This window comes from Antechinus flavipes, chromosome 1 (assembly GCF_016432865.1).
Source record: "Antechinus flavipes isolate AdamAnt ecotype Samford, QLD, Australia chromosome 1, AdamAnt_v2, whole genome shotgun sequence".
Classification (NCBI taxonomy): domain Eukaryota; kingdom Metazoa; phylum Chordata; class Mammalia; order Dasyuromorphia; family Dasyuridae; genus Antechinus; species Antechinus flavipes.
Genome location: NC_067398.1, coordinates 639,614,973 through 639,625,017, shown reverse-complemented (window position 1 = coordinate 639,625,017; position 10,045 = coordinate 639,614,973). Strand labels below are relative to the sequence as shown.

Genomic DNA, 10,045 nt, shown 5'->3' with positions numbered 1-10,045 from the left:
AATTCTCCCTGTGCAACAGGAGAACTGTTTGGTTCTGCAAATATGTATTATATCTAGGATATACTGCAACATATTTAACATATATAGGACTGCTTGCCATCTTGGGGGGGGGGGGTGGAGGGGAGGAGGGGAAAAAAAAAAAAAACATGGGCGAGTGCAAGGGATAATGTTGTAAAAAATTACCCTGGCATGGATTCTGTCAATACAAAGTTATTATTAAATAAAATAAAATTAAAAAACAAAAAAACAAAAACAAAAACAAAAAGACGCTGTGCCACAGTGGGCACAAGTGCATATTATACCCAAACTATGATGAACATGGGAAGACAGGGTCCCTCTTGGCAAGGGACTTCTAGAGAGAGTCGTCGATGTTTTCAGTGTGGAAAAATAGGACATCTGAGAGCCCATTGTAGATGGGCTGATATAATGAGATATAATGAGAATACAGGCTGAGAGAAGACCTAAAACCTAATGTACAAAATGCCACAAGGGCTTCCACCAGACCTCAGGATGTAGATTGAACCAGGGAAATGAGAGACAGGGCACAGCCCCAAGATATCATACAAAAGACAGGTGGGGCATTATGACAGCTGAGTTTACACCCAGAGAGTCTTTAGAAGGTCAGGACTCTGATGTGATCTCTCGGCCAAAAAGCAATCACATAGCAGAAAGGGATTACAAGAATACAGCCTTTTTTATCCCAACAGAAGGGCAATATTCAGTGAGAGCCGCTCCAATATAATTGCCAGGTGATGAGGTTTAGAAAGTGGTAAATAGAAGGGACTAGATAGGTTAACTGCTTGGGAGAAAGGGTTTGCTTGTATTCCTACAAATGGAAAAGGAAACAGATGGATGGCAATGAGAACCTGGAGAGAGAGAGAAAAGGAGAAAAACCTCAAAACAAAGGAGAAGATCTAAGAAACATCTGACACTGAAAGAGCATGGCTGATAATGAGACTGTTGCTGGACTTGAAAACCAGCAAGAACCATTGGATTCCCTAACACAAGATGAGACTATTTCAGTTCTTGAAAACCAGCAGGAATCATTGGATTCCTTGAGATGAAAAATTGTTGATGAAACTATTGCAGTACTTCAAAGCTTGCAGGAATTATTGGATTCCTGGCACACGAACTAATGGACAATAGATTCCTTTTAGACTATTTCTAGGATTTATGGACATGTATAATTCCTCATGTTGATTCATGTTATTTGTTACATCACTACTAGCCTCTGTTATATTGCTATGTGCTTGTGTAATTTATGTAATTATGTGTAATACCTCCCATATTGATAGATTTGTGTATATTTGTTTTAAGAGTGAGCCCCTTCATGGATTTCTTCGACAAAGAGAAGATCTAATTCAGTTTCAATTGATCAATGCTGGACAGAAGCAGCTAAACCCAAAGAAAGAACACTGGGAAATGAATGTAAACTGTTTGCATTTTTGTTCAGTCGAAGAGATTCACAAGCCAGAGACAGCTGTTGGGCAGAATGAAGGAAGACAGAGAAGTGGTGGCAGGCTGTCCTGTGGAGAACACTGAAACCAAGATTCAGAAGGCCTCTAGAAAACTAGCCGAGCCCCAAGTGAAGGAGATAAGAATTTGGAAGAGACAATAAAGGAGTTGGACTTTTAACTCCTGGCTGCATTTGGGTGGTTACACTGAATTGAAAGAAAGGCTGCCTCCAGAGACCCCAAGAAACCTGCTCTCAGAGAACATCACATTTTAGAGAAGAATATTACATTTTCCCTTTTATTATAGAAAATAACACTATTCTCTTAGTCCCTCAGACTCCCAACCAAGGACTATTTCTCTTCTTCCAAATCCAATCTAGTGCCAAAGCCTGTCCATTTCACTTTCGTAACATCTCTCCAATATGTCCCCTCCTTCTTTGACACTTGTCACCACTCTGAAATTGATTCTAATCACTTCACACATTGATTACTGCCATTACCTGCTGGTGAATCTGCCTACCTATGTCTCCCTGTTCCAATCCACTTTCTTTTCAGACACTAATGTGGTTTTCCCAAACACGTCCAAGCCCCCATTTAGTACACCCCAGTGATTTCCTATTACTTCTAAAACCAAACACAAAATGTTCTGTTTGGCATCCAAAGCCCTAGCTCCCTCCTACCTTTCAGTCATTTTATATGTTACTCTGGCATTAACTCTTCAATCCAGTGACACTGGCTTCTTGGTGTTCTATGAACAAGATATTCCATCTTAGGCATGTTCACCCTCCTCTGCTCCAACTGTTGACCTCCCTTGGCTTCCTTTAAGTCACAATTAAAACCCCTTCTTTTACAGGAAGATTTTCCCAACCCTTCTTAATGCCAATGTCTTCTCTCAATTACTTGTTTTGTATATAACTTGCAATACACACACACACACACACACACACATATATGACATCATAGAAACATGACAGAGTAAAGAGTCCAGTAGCACATAGCAATACCTATGAGTTTAGAGAGCGTAAAGGCAAAAATGAACATGGGATAGCCCAGGATTTTTATGTCATTACTATCAATATTTACAATATAGTTGACATAGTCTTTTTGTGCTCTGAATTCAGAAGATCATATTTGGAATGATTTTCCAGTTTCAAGCGGGGCTCTGCTAAAATGAAATATGTCAGGAGGGCAACAAGAAAGGCTGAAGAAATAGCCCTTCTTGCTTGGACCAATCCCTCTTTTTTGTCCCCTTTGCCCCATTTTTTCCCAGCAAATTGTCCCCAGAATCATCTTTTTCCTTATCTTCACTTTCTTGATTAGTTCTTTTTAAGACAACTACAAACACATTGATGTTTCCCCCATTTTTTAAAATATCAGCAGCCATCTAATGCATTGCATAGCTGAGAGGATTCCCCATTATAACCTACCTGGCAAATGGACATCCATTCTTGACTTGAAGCCTTGTCATGAGAGAAAATAAAATCTATATAACCTCGTTAAGTGAACCAATGCTCAAAATGTTAACAACTTTTTCCTGATATTAAGCTTGTTTATCTCTTTGCAACTTCCTTGTGCTGCTCCAGGTTCTTTCATTTGAAGTCAAACAGAACAATGACAAATCTAATCTCTCTTGCATGTAAAAAGGTGTTTAAATACTTGAAGATAGTTCTCATTCTGAATATCTCATTCTGCATACATGAGTCCATCACCTCTCTTTGTCAGGAAAAGGTTTGCATGGTTCATCTGGTTCATCATGAGTTTGGGATTTTTGCCTTTTCTCAATTCTACATTTAGGGTTCTCTAAAAGTGAGCTTTCTTTTAAAAAAAAAAAAAAATCAAATAGCAAGTTAAAACAGTAGTCCAGGGCTCATCTGGTTTTTGGACTATTTTATTGAAAGAAATATGTACAATTTTTTTTAAAAAATACAGAATCAAAAATCTTTTACAGTAAAAAAAATAAGCACTCTTTTATCAAACAGTAAAAATTTCTTGCTATACAGAAATTAATATGTAATATGCTATGTACTACATATTTAACTGAAAATAAACTACATATTCAACTGAAAACGAATATGGTCCCCAAGAGAAAAAATTTCATAATATACATATATTAATTTACATTTACTATCACTAGAACTTAAATCTATATCAATTAATGAAAGAGAAAAACATTTCATGTTTGTTTCCCTGAAAAGTGTAGAAGTTCAACATCAAATAAGATAAACAAGGCATTAGAATAAATATACAGCTTAGTGATACCCTGAAAAGTAATGTATATTAGAGGCTGAGCTTTCTTTTTACTTGCTCCTCTGGCTGAAGTGGATAGATGGATTGAATAAAATATAATATCCTAAAAAAATATGATCTAGTAGGAGTCACAGAAAAGTTATAGGGATAAAATTTAATAACTCTATATTTAGTTTAGGAGAAAGGGGACCAAGTGCAGAAGTAGTGCTGGTAGCACAATTTAGGCTAATTATTAAGTGTTAATTTTTATTTTAAGATTCAGCTTCTTCATCCTCACTGTCATCATCTTCATCTTCCTCATCATCGTTATCATCGTCATCATCATCTTCTTCTCCTTCCCCTTTCTCTTCTTTAAGCATTTTCAGGTATTTGCTGGCTAAAATCTTCTTTGGTAATATATCTTAAAGAAAAATTGTGCTATCAGCAAATAGTTTGTAGTAAACAACCACAAATGCAAATTTCAAAGACTATCAACTCCTGATAAAAATGCCCATTTCTATCAGCTTATAAAGAGGGAAAGAATTTAATGTAGGCATTTGGAAAACATAAGAAAAACAAAATATTAAAAGATATGCCTATCATTGATGGCAGACTATACTGAATGCCTAAGCAAGCTACTCTTCACTGCTTCTAAAACAATTCTAACAGTGGAAACAAAATTAAAATATTTTTAAGGTATGATGCCATCCAATAATAAAAGATACAACTTTTGCTTTTTTTAGGATTACAAAGACAAGTTTTGCTCTTTGTTGTATAGGAGCTGAATACCCTGATCTAATGAAATAACTTGCTATGCTTGCCAAACCAGCCAAGTATTCATCTACCTGCATATATGCTATATTTCGAAATCTGTAGCAATCTCAATCAGGAAAGGTTCTACTTTCATGACTGCTAATATGAAACTCAAACTGTAAACTACTAGACATGTTTATAGTCTGCTTCAAAAACTAAATACCTGCAAGAAATTGAAAGGTTTCCGATTCTTCTGCAGTATTTGATAAGTCACTGTAAATAAGTGCTTTCTTCTCTTTTCCACTGCCATGTTTATAGGAATAGGTGGCTAGATACTGAACAAAGAGTTCCTATAAGATGGAAAAAGATAAAAATTCAGTAAACATTCTGTTACTTTCCATTAGCACTTATTTTAAATTTATACTAAGTTTAGAAAACTTCAATTTGAAATTATATTATAGTCTTTAATATCACTACAAGAGGTACATAGACATTACATTGTAGTTATCAGTTTAATATTGAGAAAAGCAACAGCAATTGGTCATTCCACAAAAATTTATTTTAGATTTAGTACTTTTATCAATTCTTATCAACGAGTAAGCAAATATTGGACAATGAATAGAATTCAGCCAATGATCAATTATATATGGTAATGGAGGAGAAAAGTAATGTAAGTTATCCCCCAAAAAAGTCACAATTGGCTCTAGAAATGCAATTTTTTTTTTACCTTCCATTTGAAAATGGGTATATCTGAAGTTCTGGCAATTCACACCACTGCAAACCAGATAATGAAGCCAATGAGTTGGGAGTTGAAAAGCTGGCCAGACTTCTTTCTCCCAGCTCAACTCCTCCATGCTGAGGATAGACAAAAATATCTCTTAAACTGATGCAAAGCACCAGCCTGAACTGTGCTGCATGCACTCCCCCAAAGTGTGGCTTGTCTAGCCCATGCTTTCTCAGTCAAGGAGGTAATTAAGGAGGTTGGTGCTTTAAAATCTAGTAGCCTAATAAAAGGAAGGACCCTCAAAGCTCTCCTGTTTTCCAATTGTTGTTGGATTGAGGAGGTATCAGTAAAGAAGCTGGAAAAAGTCTCCAGCCCAAACCTTCCTGGTAAGGCCTTAAAGAATAAGGTGATTAAATTCTATGACTGTCTTGAGAAATGGCAGCAAAAGGACAAAATTAAATAGGAACCCATTAGCAATGACAGGCTCCAACAAGCTCCAACCCAGAATACCACAAGTTGACTAAGAATCAATTTGGAAATACTTTAGTTTAGGGGGGAAAAAAAAGATACTGTGTCAACAAGCATAAAATATTGAGAAGCTTACATTAATTCAACACCTGTCAAGCACTTAGTGTTTGGTTTTCAAATCCACTAAAAGGAATGAGTTCAGAGTAGAAAAAGTGATCATTAAAGCTGAGATACATTTTAAGGGAGAGTAAAGCTTATTGTGATTAGCCAAAATACATTAAGCAACCACTACATACAAAGTTCCTACAATTGTTTCTGCTCTTTGTAAACTCAGAAAATTACAGCGAGAGACTAGATGTTAGAAGATCATCTTAAACCTACTGATTGTTAGGCACTGACATAAGTTAATATGGGATGTTGCAGAGTATAATGAGATTTTTTTTCTTGAAGCAATTGGGGTTCAGTGACTTGGCCTGGGTCACACAACTTGGGTGTTTTAAGTATATGAGGCCAGATTTGAGCTCAGGTCCTCCTGACTTCAGGGTTGGTGCTCTACCCACTGTGCCACCTAGCTGCCCCCCCATAATGATATTTTTAAGGTAAGCTTGAGGTAAAGCTCTGCAAGTAAATATAAGGATAGAATTACCAGTCAGAGTGTGGATTTCAAATATAAATAGTTCTTGGGCACCTGTATGTACCTTAGTTCTCTCATTTCTAAAATGGGAATAAACAACTACCTCTCTGAGTTGTAGTGAGAATAAAATTACACAATATTTGTAAAGAGCCTGCAAATCTTAAAGCTCTATATAAACGCCAGCCATTTTACTATGTCTTACTGGAGTGTCTCCGCATTTTTATTCCATCCATAAGGCCCACTCTGTCCAAAATCATGGAAAAGTACATTCTTTTCCTCAACTTTACAGTTCAGATTTGTTCTCTAGATTCATTCCGTTTCGACGAGTGTTGCGGAATAGAATTTCTAGAGAAGACATTACACAGCTGCGATGGATCACATTGCATTTGGCCAAGAGCGGCAAGGGCACTTCCAAAGAGTGCTGAGGAAGAGCAGAACCTTAAACTTGAGATCTGAGCAGGTAAAGGTCATTCACTCCTCCTTCCCCCCCAAAACCAGTAACTCACGGATTAATGCAGGTTCCATTTTCTGAAAGCTTTTACCTTAATATCCCATTATCCTCGGCAATTTCCCTTACTAACTTATGTCCACGTCTATCTGAAGTCTTTATGCTTACGACAATGTTGCCCTACATCCCCCCTGCTGTAATCTACTCCTTTTCTGACACAGGGGTGGAAAGGGAACCGATAACAGCAACTTTGTACTGAATGGTTTCTATCCGACATGTTGGGAAATATTCGGAACCCAGAACCTCTCCCGGGCCTAGCTGCTCATTTCTCCTGTTTTTCCTCCCAGGATCAGGGGATCTGGGGCTGCTCCATGCCGGGTCCCTGGAACCCAAGCAGACCACGAGATATGATTCTCCGGCAAGGCTCCGACCTCGCCGAGTCTGGGTGGACGTCCTTTTTTTTCTCCCCCTAAATTAACTTTTTTTTTTAAAAACACGTCCCTCCCGGACCCTTCGAAAGACCTCTAGAGGCCAGAGAGCCAGCAGCATGGGCTGGGCTAGTGCTCGCGCTCGTGCTCGCGCTCGGCCAAGCAGTGCGTGCGCGCGGGGGCAGCACGCGAGACGCGGCCGTTGGCGGGGGGGGAGGGAGGGAGCCTGGACACCGCCTCCTTTCCCCTTTCCTCCTCGCTTCCCTTTTTCTCTCCTCCTACTCACCGTGGCTTTGGCCGTGAGCACCAGTGCTTCCTGATTGATGCTGGACACCTCTGGGGAGCTCTTCATAATCACCCGAATGCGAGACAAGGGCAGCGAAATCAGCCTCTGGTCGCTGCATTTCTCTTTGCCGCCAAACCCGTCCGCCATCTTACCGCCCCCGACCCGGCAGCAGCGGCAGAAATCGCGCGGCCGCCACTACTCCTGCTGCCGCCGCGGCCCCCGCGGCCCCCGCCCCTTCCGAAATGTCCACAGGGCACTCTGACAAATAAAGTTCATTGAAAGGGAGCCGTTTTGGCCCGCTGCCTTATGGGATACGTAGTTCACTAGAAGAGAGGCGATCACAGGCCCCATGATGCTCCGCGCCACTGCTCTCGTGGCTTCGGTGAAGGAAGGTTCCCTTCAGATCCGCAGGGACTAGTTCAATATTTGCTCCATGTTTCTCTTGATCCCGAAAGCTGGAGTCGGAATTCACGAATAAGCATAAACTCCGGAAGTCAGAAATCTTCAAGTCTGAGGGGACTGACGTTGTGCCGTCGTTTTAATCATATTGCCTTTGATTTCCCACCCTCTGTGTCCGAGTACATCAAATCCTAAAACTTCCGCCTTGGAAAGGACCTAGAAGCGAGCCATCTATTAATTTAAAAAAAAAAAAAAAATCAAGTCTCAGGCTCATTTTTGTATTATCTTCAAGAGCAGACGGTTTGCAAAGATTTCTTAGTATTTAATAGTGCCTTGAAAACACTTGGAAATCTAGTCCAATCCCTTTGTTTTGCAGCTGGAGAAACTTGAGACCTGAAGAAAAGAAATGACTTATGTAAGTTATAAAACAAAAACAAACATCAAAAAAAAGCAAACAAACAGACAAACAAACAACAACAGCAACAACAACAAAAACCTTTCAGTCTATCCAATCCCCATAGCAATAGTTCCCATATCCCTTCTCTCCTTGGAAAAAGCAATCTAAAAACGATTCCTTCACTTTTTACCCTCTACATTTTTCAGCCTCAACATGCAACTGAAACTGCTTACTCTAAAATCACTAATGATCTTAAACTGCCAAATCTTTTTTTAAAAAAATTTTAATAGTTTTTTATTTACAAGTTATATGCATGGGTAATTTTTACAGCATTGACAATTGCCAACCTTTTGTTCCAATTTTTCCCCTTCTTACCCCATCACCCCTTCCCCTAGATGGCAGGATGACCAATACATGTTAAATATATTAAAGTATAAATTAAATACAAAATAAGTATCCCATGTCCAAACCGTTATTTTGCTGTACAAAAAGAATCGGACTCTGAAATATTGTACAATTAGCCTGTGAAGGAAATCCAAAAAATGCAGGCGGGCAAAAATATAGGGATTGGGAATTCAATGTAATGGTTCTTAGTCATTTTCCAGAGTTCTTTCCCTGGGCGTAGCTGATTCAGTTCATTACTGCTCCATTAGAACTGATTGCTGAGGATGGCCAGGTCCATCAGAATTGATCATCATATAGTATTGTTGTTGAAGTATATAATGATCTCCTGGTCCTGCTCATTTCACTCAGCATCAGTTCGTGTAAGTCTCTCCAGGCCTTTCTGAAATCCTCCTATTTGGTCATTTCTTACAAATGAATAATATTCCATTACATTCATATACCACAGTTTATTCAGCCATTCTCCAATTGATGGGCATCTACTCAGTTTCCAGTTTCTGGCCGCTACAAAGAGGGCTGCTACAAACATTCTTGCACATACAGGTCCCTTTCCCTTCTTTAACACTGCTGGATCAAAGGATATGCACATAAATTGCCAAATCTAATGGCTTTTCAATTCTCATCCTTTTAGATCCCTCCTCAGCCTTAGATCTTGATTCAGTTTTCTGTTTTGATTATCATAATTTTACCCTATCATGGTTCTCCCAACTACTTGTTCCATCCTCTCTCCTTTATTCTGACTTTTCATTCAGGCCAGTCTATTTATTGATAGAAGTACCATTGGATTCTGTCCTGGACCCTCTTTATACTGTTTCATTTAGTGATCTTAACAACTTTCATGTATTCAATTATCATCCCTATACTAAGGATTTTCAAATCCAATTTATCCTAACCTTTGCTTACCTTCAGTATCTCACTTCCGACTATTTACTGGACATTTGGAACTGCATACCAGGTGGGTATCTTAAATTCCACATGTCCAAAATAGAACTAATTATTCCCCTCTCTTCCTTAGCCCCAAACCTTCCCTCTTCCTCAAGTTCCTTATTACTGTTGCAATGTAGTATCATCCTCCCCAGTGACCCAGAATTGCATCCTAGATGTCACTCCTCACACTCAACTCCCCAACATCTCCCCAATACACACTCAATATATTTCCAAAACATTGATTTTACTCTTGCAACATTTTTCACACATCCTGGTCCACCTCATCACCTTATGCCTGAACTATTTCTTTAGCCTGCAGGTTGGTCTCCCTAACATAAATTTCTTCATTCAAGTCCATCTTCCACTCAGCTGTCAAAGTGACTTTTCTGAAGTCTGACCATGCAACCACCTTCCCTTCCCCATCATGCCCCCCCCCAAAAAAAAAACCAAAAAACTTCAGTAAACTATTACCTCCAGGATCAAATATAAAATATTCTGG

General features: G+C 39.0%; 1 protein-coding gene across 1 annotated transcript; it reads right to left on the bottom strand.

The window, feature by feature from the left end:
• Window positions 1–3,326: 3,326 nt before the first annotated feature.
• Window positions 3,327–8,612, bottom strand: CHRAC1 (chromatin accessibility complex subunit 1). The gene is made up of 3 exons (XM_051971145.1): window positions 7,422–8,612; window positions 4,657–4,783; window positions 3,327–4,101 (listed from the first exon to the last, which is right to left on the bottom strand). The coding sequence occupies exons 1-3, from the start codon at window positions 7,566–7,568 to the stop codon at window positions 3,953–3,955; spliced, it is 423 nt and encodes a 140-aa protein (XP_051827105.1). The 5' UTR covers window positions 7,569–8,612; the 3' UTR covers window positions 3,327–3,952.
• Window positions 8,613–10,045: the final 1,433 nt, after the last annotated feature.

Coding starts and splice junctions, on each gene's coding strand:
- CHRAC1 (XM_051971145.1), bottom strand. CDS start 7,568: ATGGCGGACGGGTTTGGCGGCAAAGAGAAATGCAGCGACCAGAGGCTG. Junction 4,784..7,421: donor TGCTCACGGCCAAAGCCACG/GTGAGTAGGAGG, acceptor TCCATCTTATAG/GAACTCTTTGTTCAGTATCT. Junction 4,102..4,656: donor AACCTTTCAATTTCTTGCAG/GTATTTAGTTTT, acceptor TTTTTCTTTAAG/ATATATTACCAAAGAAGATT.